Raw genomic sequence first — 26197 nt, forward strand, 5'->3', positions numbered from 1 at the left:
CGGTTTCTGATCGCTTATAGCAGTAAAAGTGTAAAGTCTGTACCTGGCCCATAAGAATAAAGTTCATGCACTGACCAGAGCTTTCTTAGGGCATGTTTACATGGAGGCAGCATCCTGCCCTGTCTAGGAAGGCACTGAGCAGGCTGTCTATATATTCTCCAAACCTGGAAATACGTTGATGAGGCTGCTCCAGGGTTGCCCTCAGCGACTGCCTTTAAGTATGGCAGGACTAAAGTCTCAAGACTGACCGCAGGCACATGTCCTTGGAGCAGCTTCACTAGCAGTTTCTGGGTTTGGAGCATAAGAGCAAGCATGGGTGCCCCTCACATTCTTAGGAATAGCTCAGTTGTAACAAGCTGCTGCCATCATATTGATACTGCTCCCAGGTGCCAGCATCAGGCACTGAAACTGGGCTCATGAATTTTGCCACTCCAAGGGCAGGGTTTATTTCTTCAAGAAGGTACCTTTTTGTCAGGGTGCATTTCTTCTGTTTGCTTTCTCTAACATGGGCACAGGGCACTCCATATACTTACAATCCAAACCCAGCCACTACCAGAAGGAAATATTTGACAGCACACACAGTGAGGAGAGGATGAGTGAGAATTGGAGAGGTTAGAAGTTAGTCACATTGGTTAACACATTACTGCAACAGTGCTCAGATACTGTAGCAACAAGTGCAGCATAAGAACCTGTACAGGACAGAAGGCAATAGAACAGAAAAGCTATTGTCAATCAATATAGCCTCACTGATTTCAACAGAGCCACACTGATTTACACCTTTAACACTTACAGGTGTCAATATAAGGAGTGTTGTTTGTATGTACCAGTACAGTTTACTAGCAAGATTATGTAATTAAGAACAGCTTTTGAGGAAGAGTGTTACCTTTGCACATACACCAAACAGGGCACACTGTAGTGGAAGGCAAATAAAGGATAAAGGATAGGAGAACAAACTTGCTAACTCAGCAGAAGTATCTATATTTTTTCCTCTTTGTGGGCTGCAGGTAGGAAAAGAATGTGACTCCCTGGCCAACCCCCTTCCTCTGACTGTACCACTGCCTCCAAGTTACTGGGGTAACTGGCAAGCTACAAAGCCTCATATTCACATTTATTATGTTAAAATACCTCTTTGTATTGTGTGACTAGTAGTTGCTTCTTTCAGAGAGTTAATCAAGAAATATTCGGCCTGCTTTAGTTAAGGGACTTTGCTTTGCTTGCAAGGTCGTGATCAGTGAGTTCCCTGAACTTTGAACCACATTTGAGAAGTGAGATAAACAAGAGCAGTATAAATACCAGAGTGCACTACTGCCGAGGCTATTTATTCTGCAGAACAGAGTAAAGCGGAGCTGCCAAAAGGAGGAGGGAAAGGGTAAGTGTTTTGTTTTGCTATGAATAGCTTCAAGATTTCTGGCTTGGTAATGCATCAACTTGGTTCTGTGGTGAGGAGGGTTGGAAAGTGGCATCTGAAATCAACTGAAAAATTTATTTTTTGACTCAAACATAGAAGAAAATATAATTCAGAATGCAACTCACTTTCATTGCGTATGCTTGACAGCTGCTGTTGGTGATTGTATGCCAATATTCCAGAAGACTAAAATCATTGAAGATTCACAACACATACTGAAATTTTATATATATCTGCAGGAAAGGGCTGCAATTATGCAAATGTGTGCAGAGAGAGAGAAAAATTCTGGCCCCTTTGAGGCTAGAGGGGCCAGAGTTATAGCTGTGTAACTTGGAAATTTTCATTTTAAGGAAAAACTTTTTAAGGGTACATGAGGAAAACACCATATTTATCAGTATTTTTTGTTTATTCTATAATGTTAACTCATGGAACTCAACTGTATGTGAGATCAAACAGGATTGGGAAAGGGAGTCTGGAGTACCTCATACAATACTACAGTACAGGATAACTAGTGTAATTTTTCAGTTTATCTCCTGTATAATTAGAGGTTTCTAAAGCTGCTAAGCCAAGAGGTGCTCTACTCACGTGTCATTCAGAAGAGAAGTTTACAATAATTGTCATGTTTTATGATTGTCACAAATAGAAAATGAGCTGTGTGTGCAAAGCAGATTTTAAGAGATTTAAGGAAGCCTGAACAACTTTGGATTTTTTCATTTCCTTTTTTCTGTTGAGAAATTGTTTCTGGTGTCTGCATTAGGTTAGGGCTCTTCCTGGCTGCAAGCCAAATGGAAACAAACTTCTAAAAGTTCTGGATGAGAGGCAAGGATTTTTGTGATTTTTTTTTTTTATTGGACCAACTGTATAGTTGAGAGAGGTATTTTGGCAGCAGGTGCCCTTCCTCGTGTCCCTGTTAAATGAGGAAAGCATAATATTTGTCCATATTTTTTATAATGTTACCTCATGGAAAGCAGGTCGCTGAGGAAGGGCATTAGTGTCCCAAAGCTACGACAATGCTCCAACCCTCATGTTAAAAGTTCTAGAGTCTTTTGGTCTGCTTGCAGTTTTTTTAGCAGTTGCTATGACCAACATACTCGGGTAGTGCAACTACTCTGAAGTCAGTAGAATTGCACCTGGGATTTGTTCGGACCAATGGGCCAAATTTTCACTCAGTGCATACTGGCTGAGTGCCATTAACTTCAAAGCACAACGAAGCCAGAAGCAGAAATGCCAGAGTCAGTTCTACAGGTATTCAACTTGCATTTTGTCACAAAAAATGTCAGGATTGAGGAGTAATTCTTTTAATATCAAGGAATCACTTAATTGCTTTTACCATTTATCCATCATAAAACAGCAAAATCAAGTGTTTTCCATTATGTAAGTGCTTTCCAGAGTCAAAGGGATCTTGCCAATAAATGTGCATTTGTTTTCTCCAGAAACTCAAAGAAATATTGCCAAATAAACAGACTGGGCCAAATCTGTGCATATTTCCTGTGCAAGCCCAGTGGAGTCAATGGCCTGCTGCGTTTTGTTATGAGAATTTCAGCAGCTGGGTTGTCTGTATGCGCATATTTTACTTCGTTATCTTTTGCAGGGGAGGCCCAGCCATGTGGGCAGGGCTGGGACTGGCCCTGGTTCTCTGTCTCCTCCCAGAAGGAGGGACAGAGAGCCAGGGTTCAAGTGCCCATTGTAAAGAACCCCCAGAATGGTATATTGCGGGCCAAGATCCCATGCTGAATTCTAGAGGTTCAGTGACTGTGGTAGCTCTCCTCCAAGCAAGCTGACACTTGTGCTTGCTGCAAGCTTCCAGGTAAGAACATGTCTTCTTTCTAAATCTTTCTTAAAATGGGACAGAGCAGTTTTTAAAGGACCTGAGGAATTTCATACATAGACATGGTCACCTACTCAGAGCTTCTTCAACTGCTCGGGAACTAAACGGGTCCTGTGAGGCTGTGACAACATAACTCCAGCGATTGGGGTCAAGTTTCTCAGTAGACAAAGCTGTGCTAGGGGTTCACATTCCTTGATCATGCCCCAGTATTTCATGACAGACAAAGTGATCAAGTACAAGTTTTGCCAGCTTCAAAAATCAAGATTTCATTAATAAAACCAAACCCCAAATAACTCCAGTCTCAGCTGAGCATGCTGGAAAGCCAAGTGGGGAGGGGCCTGCAGAACACAGCAGAGGACTGGACCCGTTGCTTCCGCCTGGCTGGAGAGTGCTGCTACCACTGCATTACAGTTTTCCTGGAATCCGAACTCATTGAAATAGAATCTCACGTGGGTGTCTGATTCTACCTGGGTGCCCAGCAAGTGGAGTAGAATCTGACCCTAACTGGCCACATCTATACATGTTCTTTACTGTGGAGCAGATTAATTAGCTGCAGAGTAAAGCATCATCGTCTACACATGTGATGGTAGTAGTCTGCAGTAGACTAATTTACTCTGGCATAAAATACTGCTGTTGGGACAGTGCTATCATACATTGGGGTAATTTACTGCAATTAAATGCATGTGTAGATGCTGACTGCAGGTATAAATTGTGCACGGTTAGCCCAGCCAGGTGGGGGCCAGACTCCTGTCTGCTACCTAGCCACACAGCTCTGCACTTTCAACACATGTGTCCCTGCCAGTTCCTCCACCAACGCAATGCTGCCATCTGGAGCCTGGGGCTGACTCCCCTGCCAGCCCAGGCCTGCTCTGTACTGGCTCAAATTGCTGTTGTGCACTCAGGAATAGTTTACTCTGGTTCAAACTATTCCTGAATAGATCTTGAATACTAATTTTGCTTATTCAAGATCTGAGTGGAAAAAGACAAATCAAAGCTGGTAGTTTAATGTCATTTTCCCCATCTGAGTAAGGGTCCATTTCCTAGAGCTAAGCCAAGGCTTATAGGGAGTCATCTCCTTGTTATATATTTATTCACTGCCTAGCACAATGTAGCATTCTAAGCATTATTACAATTCAAGTAAGCGAAAGAATAATAGTAGCAGTAATAAACAAACTGGTTTTGAGCAAGATGAAGCAGCAAGTACCATAACATGGATTCATATTACAGTTGTGAAATCACTTTGGCTCAAAAAGTAACAGTGCAGGTTTCACAACTTGACTTGTTTCCCGGCTGTCACCTTAGATTAAAAACAGGTTAGTATTTTTTCTCAAAAATAAAATTTGAACAACTAAAGCTAAAATTTTGGCTCCACTGAAGTCCAAGTGAGTTTTGTCAAGGACTTACAAGGAATAGGTGAACCATGTTTTATAATAGACTGGAGGAGTTCAAGGTTTTATAGTAATAAAGAACTTCATCTATTCAGTTTATAGAGCAAAGGTGTTAAAGGAATCTGTTTAAATTGAAAAAATGATCCATCACCACATGTCAAAGAACCAACCCTTGTCTTGCCAATTTTAGAGGCAAGAGTTTTCTCACATGCTAGTGCTTGAGTTGTCCATTAATAATGGACAGCACAAACCTGCACAAGCAGTGCAGCTATTCTGTTGAGCCAATAGCAGGAGTATCCCATTTCTAGCTATTACAATGGCTTTTATGGTAGCTATGATTACGTAAGCCAGAAGCATGGGAAAGGAAAATCACTCATCCCAGGATGCAAATGTACATTTAAAAACATAACATTTTTTTCCCAAGAAAAAGATCAAGATGATTCTTACCTGGTTAACAATCTTTCCCCTATAACCCTTCATTAGCCTGGAAGACTTGCGTGTGAAGTTAGAGAACGATGGGCTTGTCAACATTTCATATATGGTGGTCAATCACCAAGAAATCACTTCCCAAGAGAAAATCCACTTGCTGAGAAAGGAGGTCTCCGAGCATATTGTTGTTTACCAACAGGATGAGAATCAACCCGATGTCTGGACTACCTTAAATGGAAACAAAGATGATTTTCTTATATATGACAGGTCTGTATAATAAAGGGGAAATCAGGGAAGGGTTTAGATTTCTGGTTATTTTTGTATTTTCTCCAATGATTCTCTAAATTCCATAAAAAGTCCTAGCAGTCAGAACCAGAACCAGGATTCCTTTCTCCCTTGAGAAGACCCTCATCCCTTAATTAGAGCCAGGATCCCTCTTGCTTGCTCTCCTTCTGACCACATTAACTTTGTATTGTTGACTGCTAGTGGCTCAGATTCAAGGGACATGAATTTGGACATAGCCCTGTACTATCAGATATTTCTGGTCTATCTGTATCACCTGGAGATGCCCTGCATAGAGATCCTAGAACCCCCTAACTCTGAATTGCTCTTCAGAGACATCTAACATTGTATTGACTCTATGAGACATAGTTACGGCAAGCAGGAGTCTATAACTAATGCAGACACTACTTTCAATTCCAAACATTTTGGTGCAGGAATCCATTTTTGATTGTGTATTTGTATGGCATATAGCACAAGGGGGTCCTGTTCATGACTAGGGTTCCCATATACAACCACAATAACAGTAACAAAAACTCATACACTTTGTGTTTAATGATTAAACTATTTCTCTCATTAGGTGTGGCCGTCTAGTGTATCACCTTGAGCTGCCTTATACTTACCTGAGTTTCCCATATGTGGAAGAATCAATTAAGATCGCCTACTGTGAACAGAACTGTGGAAATTGCTCTTATATGGTATTTTCCTTAATTCATTCTTTATTTATAAGGGGGGAGGGGGGGGGGGGAGATTGACTGAAATTTAGAGGATGTATTTTAACCTGATTTATCTCAGATACTAAATTTCACTGATCTAGGCATTTCATGGTCTTTCATTAGTAGGCAATTTGTGAAACGATTTTCAAAATTGATCAAATCAGTATGAAATAGACTGAAATCTAAAGGTCAAATTCCCACAGCTCTGCAATGAGGATTCAGTTCAGCTTTCACTGAAACCAGGAGAAATACTCTTATTGATTAACTTAAATGTCTCTTTGGCAAAGTACTACATCATATGCAGTAGATGTATAGATGGAGATGCTCTAGTGTATCTGAGGAAGACCCATTCCTTTCTGAGGCAGCATGTAAGGTTTGACTTGAAATGTATTTAAATGCCAAATGGTACCTGCTGGGATTTCCACCATGTCTAAGCATCTAACACATTGCTTTCAATGGGTGTTATTTGCTGAGGTACTTTAAAAATCCTACCAGATGCTCATCTGCATCTTCAGGTACTTAAATACTTTTAAAATGTGGCCCATAGTACACAGCTGCTCAGAGTTTATGTTTTCACCTAACTTGAATGCAACAGATGATTCTTGGGAATTGGAGAATGTTGTAGAGACTCTAACCCAGCCAAAAATTTGCTCAACAGTAGGTGTGTCCACACATGCATCCCACTGTACAGTACCCATCAGTACTGTACAGTTCTGGCAGTACATGGATCATTTCTGACCCTACTGCGCAGTAGCTCATTGCTACTGTGTGATGGTGGTGGCATCACAGTTAGTGCCCACTGATGTTACACTGGCATAGTGACAAGCTACATCACCATAGCTTGTCGCTACAGCGACATAGCATCTCATGTAGACATGCTCAGTATGTTTCGTTAATTAGCACGTCTTGCAAAGAAAGACCATTCTATACATTACGAATACAGATTTGTTTTTATGTATCTTGAATGTTTGTCTTCACTTAGATCTTCAGTGATTTAAAAGTTAAATACTGCTAAAGTCTTTAGTAAAAGTTGTGTTATCACAAATAACAGAATTGTCTGCTGTTATAAATATTTGCTAATGATGAAAAAAGGACTTTGTCACCCTTGAAGCTTATAATGTTAAATGACCATATGACAAAACTCTGATTCAATTAAACATTAGTGTTGAGAATGTTTAAATCCTGGCACCTTAAATGCTGTATTACTAAATATCAGAACTAACATATTATTTCAGTGTTGCTGCTGTGAAAACGTGGAACTAGCTGAGGTAGTGGAACATTTGGTTTCCCTGTTTAGAACTAACTAGGGCAATGATTAGTGTCAGCTGTGATGGAGATTTTTTTGTACCGAGGAAGCCCGCTATCTAGGAAACAGATAACTAGCTTGTTTCACATGCTTGCAGTACCTTGAGTGTAGAATTTAATTTCTTTCTCAAATTTGATTCTCTTTTCAATGTTTGCAATGATATTTTATAGGTAAAATAAGCTGAGGGAAGGGGTTGTAGTTCTATTTAGCTTTACTAAAATCCTAAATACAGCTTTAGCAATGTGGCCTTCTTTACCTAGTTGCTACCCAACCTATTTACGACTAAATTGTGTCAAAAAGGGACAGACTGACATCAGTGGTGGCTTATATGCACCATGCACCAGAGAGACATCAGGAGACATGGTGCCTCAGAGGGATCATTTCTTCCTGTGTTTACAGTAGACTTAAATGAGGTGCTGAAAACTTCTTCCTCTGGGCCAGCTTGATTCATTTTTTCCCTGCCCAGTTAATCCTGAGAGGAGCAGACTTTGCCAAGCAGCTGTGAGCACTTGTACATGTGAGGGGGGATTTAGTTCCCCTAAATTGAAATGGTGGGTTTTTAATTTGTCGGTTTTTAATTATGATCCACCTTTTCAATTTAAGTGTTTCTGTCACTGTTACGGAACAGCAGCAGGAGGGTGGCTGGGTGTGCGGATGGTCAGAGAAGGCAGTGGGGATGGTGCATGGGGTGCTGGAAGCCCGCCAAGACTGAGCTACCTCTAGCATGTCTGGGCTTCGAGCACCCTGTGCACTGTCCATGCCACTTTCTCCCACTGCTAGCTCACCCATGTGACATGTACACCCACATGATTTTGTTTTATCTACAGTAGAACAATTTGCCACAATCAAACTATAATACATTGGAGGTGGTCGAAGTTGCCACACACAAAGAAATTTTTACAGGAAAAAAAATTGTACACGTGTACATGGTTACACCGTTATGTTAGACAAATGACAATTTCTTGTTACTTTTTGTCACATGTACATGGCCCTACCATCATGTGTACAAATGTCCTGTGATCTCTTGAAAGCTGGGAGCTGCCCTGTAATGTACCATAACATAGCTGCCTCCCCTTCCTCCAAAGTGAAATCTAGACTCTACTTTTTTTTGTCATATAGAATCAGGCTTTCAACATTTAAAAAAAAAGTTCTTTTACCAAAAGCTCAGCACTTACATTATGTCACATAAATGTTTATTTTTCAGATGCCAGATGTTGAAGAGGTTTGCAATAACATAAGTAAGCCAGTTGATGAAAAGCCAGTGGAGATCACACCTGAACAACACAGCCATCACTCCCATCACCCAAACCAACACAGACACCATGGACACGGGCACCATCACCGGGAAGAGGATCATCTTTCAGAAGATCAGAACCAACAGGCTCGTGCTCAACGACATCATTCCCCTGGGAACAATCGACGTCATAACAGGGTTCTGGGACGTAATAGACAGGGTCAGGCAGGTAGCCAGGAAAGGGTAGAAGCTGTCCCACAAAGAGAAGTGCTTGAGATTCCTTTACAGAGTAAAAGGCTCTGAAAGAAAGGAAATGCCAGTTGCAAAAATCAGTTAACCTGAAACTTTTTGAAAGCGTCAGAATCAACTTCTAGTAGCTGATGCTGACACTGACGACACCTGTTGTTTGAAGAAGTAGGGAAGGCAGCCACCTGACACTGTCGAGGAACACTTCCAGATACCTGCAGGTGACAGGGCCAGCTGCTGTTAGAGAACATCACTGAATCTTGACAGTGACGTTTGCTCCCAGCTGCTTGACAGTCACTAGCAGAAAGAGAGCATGAAACCAGTGACAACTGACAGTGACAAGGAAAGCCTGGAAACTGAGCCTGAAAAACAAACTAAACATCTTAAAATCAGGAAAGGCCCCTTCCATTTGAAGGCACTTCTTTACATTACAACTTGGAATAAATAGCTTCAAATTTATCAGAGGAATACAAGATATTTAATTTCCCACAATTGCAAAATTCTGCCCAAGACAGGATAAAGAAATGCGTAAAATTAAAATACAACATTGTAAGCAATTTGATGAATGCTACAATCATGCTCCTGTCAGCTACCATCAGGAGAGGGCTTTTTAAACAAAGTAATGTTACTTGACCCTTAGTTTGTTTTTTCAGTGCTATTTGGAAGCTGGCTGCAGTCTGGTTAATTTGTCTTTCTTGTCTCTCTCCTAATATTCTGCATGCATGAGTGAAGGCAGAAGCATAAACTATAACCTAGGGGCTTCTGTTTGAAGTTTAGCAATCAAGAATGGAAGAAGACCAGAAAAGACATTTTAATCATGTTTTCTTCCATGTTGAAAGAACATGGAAAATATTCAAAAGTTTATTTTTTTTCTAAATGAAAGAAGTGACAAAATGATCAAATCATATCGTTGTTAAATACAAATTAGCTTACACATAAGCAACTTGCCAAACCAATGTTTTAGTTCAACTGTAATGTATGTTATAGCCAAATACTACATTGTTCAAAAGTAATAGTTTTGATATTCTTTAATATAGTTTAGGGACTGGAACCTTTATCAGGATGTAGAAAAGCAGACTTCTGCATCATTCCCATTGAAATTAATGGACACACAAAGTAGGACTAGTAGATCTTGATGCAGGATGAGAAACTAAAACAAGATTTTGGCTGAATTTGGTCCTAACAGAAGTAGGCACAAGTCACAGTGAACTGTGCCTGTTAATATTAGGGTGGAATTTAGCCATCAATATTGATTATTAATATAGTTTACTAATAAAACTTGTATAACATCTCTTTTTGTAATTAGCATTCTTATATTTTACTTATCTGAACTGAATATAATGTAGTATAGGTTGAGGGATTAATGGAAGAAAGCAAAAAGAATATTCAATACAAGTGAACTGCTCTGAGAGCACATACCATATTAATGACGGTTTAATAGGGAAATCATAACTCCTACAGAACCTGAATCCTTTTATGGTGAATGCTGATCGCAAGAAAGTAGTATTGAATATAAACAGAATGTAAATGTATGGAATATTTGAAAAGGGAGTTTTCAATAAAGAGTAGATGACATTCCAGTTGTGTCATATATTCTGATTTTACTTTCTAAGTGCATGGCTCAAGATATTGTACTTATATTTTTCAGTTGCGTTAAGTCAGGAAAGGATTTCTGCAATACATGTTCAAAGCTCTCAAAACCGGCTCCGTTTGAGGTGGAAATCCTGGCTCCTGCTGAGCCGTTGCTCCAAGTCTCGAATGGTGTTACGGAGAATTTGGATTTCTTTGTTTTTTTCTTCCTGGAGATGCTGCAGCTTCTATAAAAGTGCAAACAAATATTTCTTTGTTTCACACAAATTGGAATTGAAATACAGAATCAGCATATAACACAGTATTCTGTTGGCGTTGGGACATTTTTAACTACAATGTTAAGATTTTTTTACAATATCAGTTGTATTTTACAAGGATAATTTTACAAAGTCCTTTTCAAAGCACAGCTGCACTTTAAAGCACTGAATATCATCCACAAATACCCACTAGATATTCTATACAAGTAGCAGTGCTGCTTAAACACATACCCTTCTGTAGATATTTTGAGGTAAGGCAGTTGTATCTGGAAACGATTTTGTTGCTTTATTCTGAACTTTTGCTAATTTAGCGTTGAACTAAAATAAACAGGAAAAAAAAGTTAAAAGCCCAACAGATGAAACTTATTGTCTTTACTACATAGGTATAATTCTCACTGTTCTTCATGTATTTGTACCTTTAAATATAACTGGCAGCGTGACCTATGGGCATTGCAACTACTTAATCTGGAGATAATGAAACAACTTCATTTTTAAAAGTTAGCTAGAAAAATACTGTCCCACGTCCTGGGTCCTGATGGTTCAAAGGGACGATAATGCCAGCTCACCAGCTAGTGGAAAATTCCCTTGGTGTAGACATTGGGTGCTGTTAGCTAGCTTAGGACTTGAGAGCTACATGAACCACATTTTCCACGTGCACTAGTGCTGAGGAGAGTCCTGAGAGATGTGCTTTTTCTTTTTTTTAACACGTTGAGGATTTGAACTCTGAGTTGTTTATTTGGCAGCAATGGAGTGGCTTTGCAACCTCAACTGTGAAATACATCTCTGGCCCTGAGGCTTACAATATATGTGCAGACCTCCACTGAAGCGTTTGGTAGCACATTGTAAATTACAGCATAAGAGCATCAGGCTCTCAAGGTTTACATGAAGATCTCTTCTGAGCACTGTGTAAAACCCAAAAAGTAAAAAGAACAAAATCAAATCATTTATCCATCCTTCCAGTTACATGTGGCTGTGTTTTCACAAGGATAACAGCTGTATTTAAACCAATTCTATCACAAAAATAAGAACAGGTTATATTGTAATACTTTTTATTCTCCTTAAATTTTAGTTATGCCACCATTTATTAATGGCAGTAACTTATATCACACACACACACACACGAAGGGGAACAAACCCCAATTTCTTTCGTGCAGGCCATCTTCAAGGGGTCGTGGACTTTTTCCTCAGTTCAGTTAAAACCCATACATCTCAAACAATGTACACTGCAGGATCTGCCCTTTGTGATAATAGAGAACAGAACAGCCAAACCACATTACTAACTGGCAAGAATTTCTGTGGATGAAATCTCTCCTAACTATGCAGTTGATCCAACATAAGATGTCACCTACAAAAATCCTTGCTCTCACATATTTGCTGGACCATAAGGACTATATATCACTCCAAACCTACTAATGGTAATCTCAACATTTTTAAAAATCTAGAATCTTTTATATAAATATACATATACACGAGATGCATCTTTGATTTGACTTGCTAGTACATACCTCTATCTGTAGTTTGATTATCTCATTCTGTTTCTCCTTATCTTGAGTTCTCAGCTGCCTGGTTAACTCTAAAACCTCCAGCTCTTTTTTCCCTATCTGTTCTTTATGTTCTTCTTCTTTTAGTTCAACTGAAAAAAGTAACACAAATAACAGAACATTATAATTTTAATATATAAACGTATATACATAGTATAATTACAAGAGAGTTCATTGTATTAACAAAGTAGACTTAAAAGACAGCAGAAGCTATAAAGTGGAATAAATTAATAAGTGAACTAAAAGCATAAACTGAAGGAACTTAAAGTCGTATAGGGTTTTTCTTTTTATTTTGGTATATGGGATATTTTTGGTACCCTTATTTATGGTACCAGCTTGCAGAACAAAGATTTGAATGGAAACATCTCCCATTTATTAAGGTTTTCATTAACTGATAGTGTTCAGGATTTTACAATAATGCATTTCAGTTGACCAAAAAACCCACACTATTAAAGCTATCTGGAGTCCATTCCCACTCCTTACCACAAAGTGGATTCTCTCTTTTACAGGGTCTTAGAACTTAGGAGAGAATTTTCTTTTAAATAATGTACAAGGGTGATCTAAGGGCCTAGGACTCTATTGTAATTTACATTGGTTTGTGTATTCACACAGATGAGCATGTATCTGGAGGTAACCACTTATAATAGGTGCTATTATGGAGCCTTGCCACTAGGTGGTGAAAGAGCAGGCCTCTCTATAGCAACAGCTAGTCCCAGGTATCAATAGATATACGACATGGCATCATTGTAATTTACATGACTGCAATTTTATCCCTGATTTTTCTTGGGTGGAGTGACTGGGAAAGTAAGTCTACAAAAGGTTAAAGCAAGTTTCTCTGGTATATGCTTGCATATTATATCACCATTCTGTTTACACCAGTTTAATGGCTGATTACACCAGTGTAAAGATTGCCAAATGAGCTCCGAACTAGGTATACATTTTGCTACCCATTGTACAATGGGTATGTTGGTAAATAGTGAGAATGAGAAACTGACCTTTAAGCATTTGATGACATGCTCCGGACATGCTAAAAACTCAGTGCAGCCTTCAGAAAACTTACACTTCCTATTCATGTTGCAGAGTTACGCTTCTTCATTTAAGTTTTTGGCAAAACATTCAGTGTATTTTAGTTATACAAAAATGCTGGTGATAGAATTGGGCCTTTTTGATACTATCTTGTTAATCTGCAAATTATTGTGCCACTACCCTAATTGTGCCTGCCACTTTCAGACTGTTGGGCAGGCTATGGAGCAGCCAGCGGGTGGGTTTAGGCCCAGTTAGGTGTAGCCTGACTGCAAGGGCCTGCCTGATTGGAGGAGGGCTGGGCAGACAGGGTATAAAACCAGACCCTTGGGAGCTGGAGGAATAACATTGCATGCCTGAAGACTGCAGCTCCTGTAACACCTGGAGGTTAGGGTAGGAACTATGGGGATGGAGGTTTCTTTTGGTCCAGGGTAGGACTTGAAACTACACCCTGCTGGGATTGGATAGTGTGGTGAGACTGCCTGTGGTGGGGTAGCCTCCAGAAAATGCCACACCTGTGCCACCCCAGTGAAACGTGAGGATGGGGTGCTGGCAGGGCTGTCCCTAGGGGGTGTGAATTGCGGCCACTCACCACCCCCGCAACGCCCCCTGCTCCTGCCACTACTGCCACATCTGGGCCCCGCAATCTGCTACAGTCATCTCTGGGTGCCAGAAGGCCTCAGCCGCCACTGCCTTCTGAATCATCCCATGGAGGGGAAAGGCTTGGGGCCAAGGTCTGCCTGGAGGGACCCGAGGCCTGAGGTATGAAAGGCCCAGAGAGGGGCCAAACTCCACTGGGAAGGACCTGAGGCATACAGAACATGAAGTGTGGCTCAGTGAGGGGTCGGATAATGGTGGCACAGTGAGGGGCCAGAGTGAGTGTGGCCCAGTGAGAGGTTGGGGGAGTTGTGCAGTGAAGGGCCAAGGGGTCAAGACCCACTGAGTGGGGCCTGATGTCTAAATGGGCCAGAGACCAAGTATGGCCCAGTAAGGGGCCAGGGGAGTAGTGGATTTGGATGCCATCTGTGAGGCATGGGACACGGTGTATGGGCAGTTCAGAGCCATGTGTTTGGCCCGCGGCACCAGGGCCACAAATGGGGCAGTCTGCTGCATTACATCTATTCATTTTACATCAAAGGCATGATAGGAAAGTGAAGGACAGACTGCCCTAAAACTGGTGGGGAGCATCTATATCTTTGGGTGCCCGGGGACACCCCCCCCCCCAATTACACTGTGCAATGTAAAACGTTCTGTTTTCCTGAGCACAGCAGGAATTAATCAACAATGAGATTGTATCTTTGTTCCCAGTTCCACTTTTGCAGTCAGCACATACCCAGCAGGACCATATTCCCAGTGCTCATTCTATTCAGTTGTTCCTGATTTTCTGTCCCTTCTCTCTTTTTGCAGTGTTTACTCGCTGCTTCTCTCTCTCATGAATACACTTCTGCTAAAACAGAGCCGTCTGCACCCCTCTGTCTGCACATTCTTAGCATGTGCCTTTTTTGGGCCAATGACATGACTGTGTTTTGGGTGGAGACTGCTACAGTTTCAAGCCTCTAGTTCCATAAAGATGCTTACTTCTTTTGTACATTTAGCTCATGTGAAGACCTGCTACACCCATTCATTTCAGCAAAGTTTAACCCAACTCCACAGACCTGTAGACTTTAGAAAACTTACATTTTCTGTTCATGTCACAATGAACCTTTGTTAATTCCATCTTGTGGACTTCCTCTCTGTTTCTAATTTCTGTCATCAGTTTGTTGATTTGACTCTCATACTCCTGAGAATGTAAACAATATATTGTAACAAATCTTTAGCCACTTGGACCACCCTGGTTACCACTATTCACTGAATACTTAAACAGGAATTGAGAAGAAGGTACTGTCTGCCAGATCCTTGCATTCATACTTAGCTGTCACTTAGGCCATAAATATCTCAGTTATTTCATAGGAAAATGTTATAGTGATTAGTTAGAAAAATTCCTGTGAAACAGAACATTTAAGGGGGGCAAGAGTGCCCAAGAGCCTCCCTGGCTCATCAAGGACGTCCGGGAATGCCTGGTTGCCAAAAAGGCAGTGTACACCCGGTGGAAGGGAGGGGGGGCGATCTCCAAAGTGGAGTATACCTCCACTGCTCAGGCCTGTAGGGGGGCTGTTAGGAAGGCTAAGGCGGACATAGAGCTAGGACTAGCATCCAAGATCAAAGATAATAAAAAGTCCTTTTTCAAATATATAGAGAGGATGAAGAAGGTGCTGGGAAATGTGGGGCCCCTGCAAGATATGCTGGGCAATCTGGTGGTCACGCCAGAGGAGAAGGCAGGCCTCTTTAACAAATGTTTCACCTCCGTTTTCTTGTGCAGGGACCAGCACTCCCCCACCAGGATTCAAGATGGACTCGAGGGGAACGCCTTCAGACCTAAGGTTGAGGAGGACCGGGTTAGAGTGTTTCTGGAGGGGCTGGACGTGTTCAAATCAGCAGGTCCAGATGCTCTCCACCCCAGGGTGTTGAGGGAGCTAGCAGGGGTTATTGCAGGGCCCTTGGCATGGCTTTGCAAGCGCTTGTGGTGCTCGGGCCAGATGCCAGATGATTGGAAGATAGCCAATGTGGTCCCCATCTTTAAAAAAGGGAGGAGGGAGGACCCAGGCAACTATAGGCCTGTCAGTCTTACCTCAATCCTGGGGAAACTCTTTGAAAAGATCATCAAGGAGCACATCTGTGATGGGCCGGTGTTGGGGATGATGCTCAAGGGCAACCAGCACGGTTTCATTAGGGGCAGGTCATGTCAGACCAACCTGATTGCCTTTTATGATCAGGTCACAAAAGCATAGATTCATAGATTCATAGATTCATAGGGTCGGAAGGGACCTCAATAGATCATCGAGTCCAACCCCCTGCATAAGCAGGAAAGAGTGCTGGGTCTAGATGACCCCAGCTAGATACTCATCTAACCTCCTCTTGAAAACCCCCAGGGTAGGGGAGAGCACCACCTCCCTTGGGAGCCCGTTCCAGACCTTGGCCACTCGAACTGTGAAGAAGTTCTTCCTAATGTCCAATCTAAATCTGCTCTCTGCTAGCTTGTGGCCATTGTTTCTTGTAAACCCCGGGGGCACCTTGGTGAATAAATACTCACCAATTCCCTTCTGTGCCCCCGTGATGAGCTAATAGGCAGCCACAAGGTCGCCTCTCAACCTTCTCTTGCAGAGGCTGAAAAGGTCCAGTTTCTCTAGTCTCTCCTCGTAGGGCTTGGTCTGCAGGCCCTTAACCATACAAGTGGCCCTTCTCTGGACCCTCTCCAGGTTATCTGCATCCTTCTTGAAGTGTGGCGCCCAGAATTGCATGCAGTACTCCAACTGCGGTCTGACCAGCGCCCGATAGAGGGGAAGTATCACCTCCTTGGACCTATTCGTCATGCATCTGCTGATGCATGATAAAGTGCCATTGGCTTTTTTGGTGGCTTCGTCTCACTGCCGACTCATGTTCATCTTGGAGTCCACTAGGACTCCAAGATCCCTTTCCACCTCTGTGCCACCCAGCAGGTCATTCCCTAGGCTGTAGGTGTGCTGGACATTTTTCCTCCCTAGGTGCAGCACTTTGCATTTCTCCTTGTTGAACTGCATCCTGTTGTTTTCTGCCCACTTGTCCAGCCTATCCAGGTCTGCCTGCAGCTGTTCCTTGCCCTCTGGCGTGTCCACATCTCCCCATAGCTTTGTGTCATCTGCAAACTTGGACAGAGTACATTTCACTCCCTCGTCCAAGTCACTGATGAAGACATTAAAGAGTATCGGTCCAAGGACCGAGCCCTGCGGGACCCCACTGCCCACACCCTTCTTTTTTTTTTTTTTAATTTTTTTTTTTTTTTAATTTGCACAAAAACCCACCCACAGGGGTACAAGTTAGACTTCATATCAAGGAGTTCCCTAGTAAGAGAAGAGCAGAGCTTCAAGGCTGGTAACAGCAAGTCAACTTCTTTGGATACATGTATGCTACAAATTGATCAAGTACAACAGATGTTAGCAGTGAAAGAAAACCAACATCCCTGTCAGACAGTTTTGAACTCTGGTGTGTTCTAGACCTCATGTACAGTTAAATATCATGGTTCATTGAGTTTTATATTCACAGTTGAACTTGGCTATCAGTACAGGTCAGAAATCACGCTCTCTTGTAAACCTGTTTACAAACTTGGTCCTCGCAGCGGAGCTCCAGATAGAGATTATCTCCTTCTATCCAGTGAGTCCAGCCCCGGTTGCTCTTCTCTCCAGTCTGTATGCAGACAAGCTTGTGATTGTCCCAAGTAACCAAACTCTTGCATTTTCTGTTATCCAGGCTTTTATTATCTTCTTCAAAACATTCTCCAATTCTGAACTGGACAAAGTCCTCTTGGAGAGCATTAGTGGTGCGGATGGTAAATGAGTCACAGTTTTGTTCAATTACCTTCTGTGGCTTCATGATGCTTGCTATCTTGCGTATAGCAAAGTCAATACCCAATGCCTTCATGTAGTTGTCAAAGTTGTGATTGCTGGTGTGTTTCCAGGTGCCATTGAAATCCACAGGCATGATTAGACTACGGGAGCAAAAGATGAAGCCAAACAAACACTAACTAAAGAACAGGACATGTGGTCACTGGATGCAGGTGTCGCCGTGGATGTAGTCTTTCTGGACTTCAGCAAGGCCTTTAACACTGTCGACCACCCCATCCTCATTAAAAAACTAGGCGACTGTGACATTGATGCCTACACAGTCAGATGGATTGCGAATTGGCTGAAGGGTTGTACTCAGAGGGTTGTGGTGGACGGGTCATATTCGACCTGCGGGGAAGTGGGCAGCAGAGTCCCCCAGGGCTCAGTCCTTGGGCCTGTGCTGTTCAATTTCTTTATCAGCAATTTGGACGATGGGGTGAAAAGCAACCTGTTCAAATTTGCTGATGATACCAAAATTTGGGGTGAGGTGGGCACACTAGCAGGGAGGGAAAGACTGCAGAAAGACCTGGATAGGTTGCAGGGGTGGGCTAACAAAAACAGGATGTGTTTCAATACTGACAAGTGCAGGGTGCTGCACTTGGGCAGTAGTAACCAGCAGCACACTTATAAGATGGGAAACTCCCTTCTCGAGAGCACGGAAGCAGAAAGGGATCTTGGAGTCATCATTGACTCCAAGGTGAACATGGGCCAACAATGTGAGGTCATGGTCAGCAGGGCTAACCGGACCTTATCGTGCATCCACAGGTGCATCTCAAGTAGGTCCAAGAAGGTGATCCTCCCCCTCTACGTGACACTGGTCAGGCCGCAGCTAGAGTACTGTGTCCAGTTCTGGGCACCCCACTTCAAGAGGGATGTGGACAATATTGAGAGGGTCCAGAGGAGGGCCACCCGCATGATCCGAGGACAGCAGGGCAGACCCTACAATGAGAGGCTACGGGACCTGAACCTGTTCAGCCTTCACAAGAGAAGGCTGAGGGGGGACCTTGTGACCATCTATAAACTTACTAGGGGGGACCAGAAGGGTTTGGGGGAGACCTTGTTTCCCCTAGCGCCCCCTGGGATAACAAAGAATAACAAAAAAAGCTTTTGTGGTTTTCTTTTGTGCCTGTCAACAAGTTTAGGGATGCTGCAACTACACAAAATTAATATTGGAAAATTAGAATTGGAAACAGACACAGAAGGAATGATCAATTCCAGACCCCATTACTCAAAGAGCTAAACATCATTCCTTGAGAGGCTCCAATTGAAAGAAATATATATACCTGTTCATGAGCCTTTAATTTCTCTTCCAAGATATGGATGTTGTTCTTCAGCCTTTCATTTTCATCTGTGTAAATAAAATATTGTATTAGGCAGATGAGATTAAACTTTCTCTATTAATTCAAAGGTAAAATAAGGGATAGTTCTATATGTATCCATCTGAAGTTTAAATTATAAAGCTTCCTTACATTTTGTAAATGCCCTTATGATATCACTTACATACGGGGGTACATCTTCAGCATCTCAAGTACATTTTTTTATAATTTTTTTAAAAACACAATTGTTGTGTAATAGTTGTCTTAGTTTTATACTATTGATTTAATCAATCTTTTTACATGTCATGCTCTTTGGATGAGAAACTAAGGGTGCCTATACACATGCTTCTAATTACAATGTGTTGGAGTAGACTCGATTCCAGTGTGCTGTAACATTACATTTATCAAAATGGCGGCGGGCTGCTTTAATTTACTTGTCAAACAAACTTCAGTTAAAATGCCCCCACGGCCATTTTGAAACACAGGACACTGAGTACATGGGATGCTGCAGTGTTTTAATTACAGCAGCTCTCCAGGAACATGTATATAGACACTCTAAGAGTTAGATCCAGTAAAGGGTTCAGGCACCTACAAGTTAGACTTCACTTGCATTCTGCATACCACATTTCTGTTGCTGCCTTTATCTTAAAAGAAAGCAGCCACAAATGTATTTTGTGTAGTTATAAGTTATTTACTACTATGCTTAAGTTTTAGGTGTCTGGCTCCTGCCCAGAATCTAGAGTTAGGGCACTTCAGGATGGGATCCTGTACAGAACAGAATGCATGATTCATGTAGCTAGAAAGAGCAAAAGAGGGTACCTGATTCTGTACCCTAATAGCTCAAGGGACATTCATTTGGGACTCCTGTATTATAGTCTTGGCAATAGATATTTGCTGTTCTGATATTTTACACTCAAAAGTCATTGTATAAAATATAGAAACACATCCCAGGATCTTATCCAATGCACCAAATGCCCCGATGGAAAATATGTAGGAGAGACCAAACAACAACTGTGCACCAGAATGAACGCACACTGGAAATCGATCAAAGACAGAAATACCCAATTACCACTCTCTCTCCAATCTCTCAGTCCTGATCCTCAAGGGAAACTTACACAACACTTCCCAGAGACGAGCCTATGAGCTCCATTTCATCAACCTCCTGGATACTAGAGATCATGGACTAAACATAGACACTGGATTTTTGATACATTATAATCTGCCTGGCAACTGACTCCTCAGCCCAGCCCCTGGCTTGTTTACTTTTCATTCCATCCAGGAAGAGCACACACCAACTGCTGCAGCTTCCTTAGCCTGACAAAGGGTTTTTGAACCCGAAAGCTTGCTTAATAAATATTCTCCAACTATTTGGGTTGGTCTAATAAAAGATATCAAATTCACCCAAGGAACCTTGTCTGCCTATGTCCTTAGATCAACACACCCCTAGAAACACTCCATGCATTCTTGCTGATCAATGACAGTTTTAACAAGGAGGGTTGAAAATAATTGTCATGAACCTCACTATGATCTGGGGGTTTGTGGCGGGTTGTGCAGATTTGCATTTGTTATACTAGATATTGCGTTTGTTGTACTAATATGGCATACGCAGTCTTGTTGAAAAGCCCAAGCTATGCTGTATCCATTTATGTTGATGCTATCACTGTATAGATTTTGATATGCTGTCTGTGTGTCTTTATGATTTGGACATGGTATAGCCAAGGAACTAAGGGATACACATTTAAGGAAAAGGGCATGTACAAAACTGCTAAATATCTCTTTAGCTAATATATTTTTATTGCCATAGTGACCCTAGGCAAAAAGAATTACCACTCCCAGGCAGAAGGAGACATTATTGGGTTAGGTACCCAAGGCATTGTCTGCCTGTAAAGGGGAAATTGACTCCTCTATACCAGAAGCATCTGAGAGAAATGGAGCATCAGTTGGAGGAATGCCAGATGTCCCAGGGAGAGCAACTTCTGGAGGATTCTGAGACTCAGGATGAATTGGGACATTGAGGATGGTATGTGTGTTTTGTGGTGGGGAGGGAATTGGCTTTGATATATTTTAAGGACTGTTTGTAAAGTGTCTGAGATCTTTGGATTTTTCCCAGGATGGAGAAGGGTCCAAGTCACAGCATACAGAATCAGCGTACAGAATCAGCAGGAAGGCTGATTTCTGGAGATACTGACAGAAGTCTCAAGGTCCCTGTCAAAGAAGGTCAAAGAAGTGGAAGGATCATCGCACAAATGCCAGTATCCTAACTGATGTTAACACCACCAGCATAGAATCATTGATTATTCAGCATCAGCTGCAATGGACAGGGTGTTGTGTGTGCATGCCTGATGGATGTTTACCAGAATAACTCCTACAGTCCCAACTCAGCCAAGGACAAAGGACATGTGGGGGCAGAGAAAACACTTCAAGGATATCCTCAAGGTGAACATTAAGAAGTGTGGCATTGACATCACAAATTGGGAAAAACTAGCTTGGCACAGGATCCATGGAGATGCCTTATGAGAGAAGGTACACCTTACTTTGTGGAAAACAGTCTCACCCTGGAGACAGAAAAACAACAGAAATGGAAGGAAAGGAAACAAGGCCAAGAAACCCACAGTTTGATCTCCCTTTAGCCAACACCTGTGGCATTTGCCAGAGAGTCTGCCGATCTAGGATGTGTCTTCTTAGCCATCAATGGACTCATCTACAAACCTTTATTTCAGTGGTTCCCAATCTTTTTTATACCGTGACCCACCGGGATGGGGTGCACAGAACCAGCTGCCTCCCTCCTGGGGTTGCCCCACCATGCAGCTTTAACCCCAGAAGTTGCTTGCCTGTGCAGACAGATGGAGGTCTGAGCAGAGGGCTCATGCCACGATCTGGCAGCCAACTCGCTGTGGCCTGGTACTAGGCCTCAGCCCAGTGGTTGGGAACCTCTGCTTTATTTGACCCATGGGATTAATCACCCTCAACTGTGTGGGATTGCCAGTGATGAATGGGTGAGCAAGGAGATCGAAGTAGTTATCCATGTTAGTCTGAAGTCAGGCAGAAGACAGAGTAGATTTGCATCGTATAGATTATTAAAATTATAAATCAGAGAAGTATAGCATCAGCTTTCATGACCCAAAGCTCACTTTAAGAGATGCTGTGAAAGGATGCACAGAGCAGTGTATCAAATAGAAATTGTGATTTGATTACAGAAGGCCAGGAAGGAAGGGAGGAAGAGGGTGGAGAGAGGGGAGAGGGAAGGAGAAACAGTGCTGGGAGAAATGAATAAGTAATAAACCCATAAGGATAAGAGTGTCACAAAAGCTAATCTAGGTAATGGGATAAGAATCCATAGTGCCTGTTTACATGCTTAACACAATCCAATCTGTGGATAATTTCTTGTTCTGCAATTTTGCATTCAAATTCTTTTTAAATGCTATCCTCATTTTAAATCTTCCATCAATGCTAACCTCGTGAAGGAACACCTTGACAGGCTGGATACTTTCAAGTCAGCCAGCCCTAACAATCTACACCCCAGGGTACTCAAGGAGCTGGCGAGCATCATAGCCCAGCCACTGGCACTGATCTTTGAAATCTCCTGGCGCTCTGGTGTAATGCCCGAAAACTGGAAGAAGGCCAATGTGGTGCCTATCTTCAAGAAAGGGAGGAAAGTGGATCCGTCAAACTATAGGCCCATCAGCCTGACTTCTATCCCGGGGAAGATCTTAGAAAAGTTTATTAAAGAGGCCATCCTTAATGGACTGGCTGATGCCAACATCCTGAGGGATAGCCAGCATGGGTTTGTTGCAGGTAGGTCTTACTTGACCAATCTCATTTCCTTTTATGACCAGGTGACCTATCACCTGGACAAGGGAGAAGAAATTGATGTCATATACCTTGACTTCAAAAAAGCCTTCGATCTGGTATCCCATGATCACCTCTTGGCAAAACTGGCCAATTGTGGCCTTGGGTCCACCATGATCCGCTGGCTGGGAAATTGACTCCGTGGTCGGACCCAGAGGGTAGTAATTGATGGAAACCAATTGTCATGGTGCCCTGTAACCACTGGGGTTCCCCCAAGGCTCTGTCCTTGGGCCCAACATCTTCATTAATGATGTGGACATTGGAGTCAGAAGTGGACTGGCCAAGTTCGCTGATTACACCAAACTTTGGGGCAAAGCATCCACACCAGAAGACAGGAGGGTGATCCAGACTGACCTGGACAGGCTCAGCAAATGGGTGGACAAGAACCTGATGGTGTTTAACACTGAAAAATGCAAGGTTCTCCACCTTGAGAGGAAAAATCTGCAGCATCCTTATAGGCTTGGCAGTGCTACACTGGCTAGCACTATAGAAGAAAGATACTTGGGAGTCATCACTGACCTCAAGATAAACATGAGCCTGCAATGCGATGCTGTGGCTAGTAAAGAGACCAAAATGCTGGCTTGCATCCATAGATGCTTCTCAAGCAAATCCCGGGACGTCATTCTCCCCTTGTACTTGGCCTTGGTGAGGCCGCAGCTGGAGTACTGCATCCAGTTTTGGGCTCCACAATTCAAAAAGGATGTGGAGAAGCTCGAGAGAGTCCAGAGAACAGGCTTGTGCATGATCAGAGGTCAGGAAAACAGACCTTACGACGACAAGCTGAGAGCTATGGGGCTCTTTAGCCTGGAAAAGGGCAGGCTCAGGGGTGATCTGATGGCCACCTATAAGTTTATCCAGGGTGACCACCAGTATCTGGGGGAACGTTTGTTCACTAGAGTGCCCCAAGGGATGACGAGGTCGAACAGTTACAAACTACTGCAAGGCCAATTCAGGCTGGACATAAGGAAGAATTTGGAAGGTCTGGAACAGCCTGCCCTTGGAGGTGGTTCAAGCACCTACATTGAACACCTTCAAGAGTAAATTGGATGCTTATCTTGCTGGAATCCTACAGCCCCAGCTGACTTCCTGCCCTTTGGGCAGGGGGCTGGACTCGATGATCTTCTGAGGTCCCTTCCAGCCCTAATGTCAATGAAATCTATGAAATAAAGGTTTTGTTGTCTTAGAACTGCCCCTGAGGTCCACAATGGAATTTCCAGGGAGGTTAAATTGTTCTGCCACAGGTTTGTATGTCTTTCTGCAATTGATGTCTAATTGGTTTTCATTTAGTCTTACATGTAGACAGCAGAGGGGCACTATAAGCAGGTGATGGTATATATGATATTGGTAGAGGTGCAGGTGAATGGATCTCAGACGTTATAATCCACGTTTATTTGGCCCAGTGATGATGTGGTCTGTATTGATGAAGGGGCACAGCTTGCATTTGGGTCTGTTGCAAGATCTGGTGCTGCAGTGAGACATGGAGTTAGGTAGCCTGTTGTTTGCGGTGAGGGGACTGCCTATATGCCAGAATAGGTTTGTTTCCCATAGCTGCCTTGAGAAAATCATCATTTTCCAGGAGGAACTGGAGTTTATTAATGAAGTGTTCAAGCTGGTGGCTGTCAGTGACAATCAAAGAAACTCTGTTTTCCTTGTCTCATGATTGGTATTGTAGCAGGTCAAAGCAAGGTCTGAGTAAGGAGTTACCATTGAGAGTGCTTCCTGTAGCCTCGAGAAATGAGAAGGACTTGAGTCACAGGTTCATCATTTCCACTTTGCTGTGCCCTCAGGGATAGGCACTCAGGGCACATGAGCTACTGCAACAGTTACTGTTGATGAAAACTGCCTGGATTGAGTGTTGAATGAATGCTGCCAGTGAAATGTGTGTGCACAACCACTTGAAGAAAAATGACTAATTTCTTCACAGAATTCCCTAGCACTTATCACTGTTGTATCTGAAAGCTGCATAAGCATTAATGAGCATCATTTCAAAAATTGGCTAAAATTTGAATATCTTCCATGTATCAGGTGTCCAGGTTGTAGTCATATTGGTCTAGAGGAAAAAGCAATCAGGACTCATGGTAGAGGTGATATCTTTTATTAGACCAACAATATGTCTATAAACTTACTAGGGGGGACCAGTGGGGTTTGGGAGAGACCTTGCTCCCCTGAGCGTCTCCCAGAGTAACAAGGAATAACGGCCATATGCTGCTAGAGAGTAAGTTTAGACTAGACATTAGAAGGCACTACTTCACAGTCAGGGTGGCTAGGATCTGGAACCAACTTCCAAGGGAAGTGGTGATGGCTCCTACCCTGGGGGTCTTTAAGAGGAGGTTCGATGTTTACCTGGCTGGGGTCATTTGAACCCAGTTTTCTCTCCTGCCCATGGCAGGGGGGCAGACTAGAAGATCTACAAGGTCCCTTCCGACCCTACATCTATGAATCTATGAATCTATGTTTGCAAAAACATATCTTTAATTGCAAGCTTCTGGACACAAACACTCTTCACTAGGCATCAGAGAAAATCTTCTGTAATCTTTTCTCCGATGCCTGATGAAGGGTGTTTGTGCCTGAAACCTTCAATTAAAACTTTTTTTTTGCAAAAATCTTGTTGGTCTAATAAAAGATATCACCTCTACCATGAGCCCCGATTGCTTTTTATAAGTGAGGTATAAAGTTGTTTATGAAGTAACTTATATAGCATGCAGTTTGTATTTCATCTCAGCAAACTTTCATGCATTTTTTGCTGCTTTTTTGTAGAATTTTGGGGGATGGCAAAAATCACAACTTTTCTGATTATTTATGACGTGAGTTTTAGGTTCTATTAGCAAACCATTAGCAAAACCCATAACATGGGCAAGAAATGTTCATGGCAAATGACCAGGAAAGAAAGAACATAAAAAAGACTCTTTATATGCTAGTTACTCACTGAAATGCTAAATAATTTAAATATCTGATTCAGGGATCTATAACAGGTGGCCTGTGAGTGGTTAAATTGTGGCTTGCAGGGTTTGTTAGTGCAGCTGACAGTGGGTGAACGATGCCACTCTCACCCCCCAACCCCTTGCTTGCACACAACATTGTGATTTTTGGTTGCTGTTAGCAACTAAAATAGGCAGCAGGGAATAAGGGGTCTGGGGGTGAGTGGCAGCCAAGTTCACCCCCTGGGCTCTGGAGGTGTGCCAACACAGCAGCTGCAGCAGCTGCACCTACAAGCTACCACTTCACTGCTGAAGATGCGTCATCTGGTCCAGAAGAAACCCTATGGTTTGGATCTAGCCCACTGGGACAAATGAGTTGGATACTTCTGATTTGATTCATTATTAATCCATTCAT

The 26197-nt window shown here is 42.5% G+C and overlaps 3 protein-coding genes across 3 annotated transcripts in view; 1 reads left to right on the forward strand and 2 right to left on the reverse strand.

Annotated features, from left to right (window-relative positions):
* The first annotated feature begins 1265 nt into the window (after positions 1-1265).
* Positions 1266-10406, forward strand: SELENOP (selenoprotein P). The gene is given in 5 exon segments (XM_006268909.4): positions 1266-1369; positions 2997-3212; positions 5105-5317; positions 5910-6027; positions 8556-10406. Coding segments are annotated over 4 exon segments (951 nt in total). The 5' UTR covers positions 1266-1369; positions 2997-3009; the 3' UTR covers positions 8973-10406.
* An 869-nt stretch (positions 10407-11275) lies between these two features.
* Positions 11276-26197, reverse strand: part of CCDC152 (coiled-coil domain containing 152) — a 34514-nt gene continuing 19592 nt past the window's right edge. Inside the window, exons 5-7 of the mRNA XM_059725200.1 lie at positions 18983-19047; positions 14920-15022; positions 11276-12311 (exon numbers count right to left, since the gene is read on the reverse strand). Of these exons, the coding sequence (XP_059581183.1) occupies positions 12127-12311; positions 14920-15022; positions 18983-19047 (353 nt within the window). The 3' untranslated portion in view covers positions 11276-12126. The remainder of the gene's footprint in view (positions 12312-14919; positions 15023-18982; positions 19048-26197) is intronic.
* Positions 17158-17853, reverse strand: LOC132249163 (retinoid-binding protein 7-like). The gene has a single exon (XM_059723504.1). The coding sequence runs from the start codon at positions 17794-17796 to the stop codon at positions 17392-17394; it is 405 nt and encodes a 134-aa protein (XP_059579487.1). The 5' UTR covers positions 17797-17853; the 3' UTR covers positions 17158-17391.

The sequence above is a fragment of the Alligator mississippiensis genome, chromosome 3 (assembly GCF_030867095.1).
Source record: "Alligator mississippiensis isolate rAllMis1 chromosome 3, rAllMis1, whole genome shotgun sequence".
NCBI classification, from domain to species: Eukaryota; Metazoa; Chordata; order Crocodylia; family Alligatoridae; genus Alligator; species Alligator mississippiensis.

Coding starts and splice junctions, on each gene's coding strand:
- LOC132249163 (XM_059723504.1), bottom strand. CDS start 17,796: ATGCCTGTGGATTTCAATGGCACCTGGAAACACACCAGCAATCACAAC.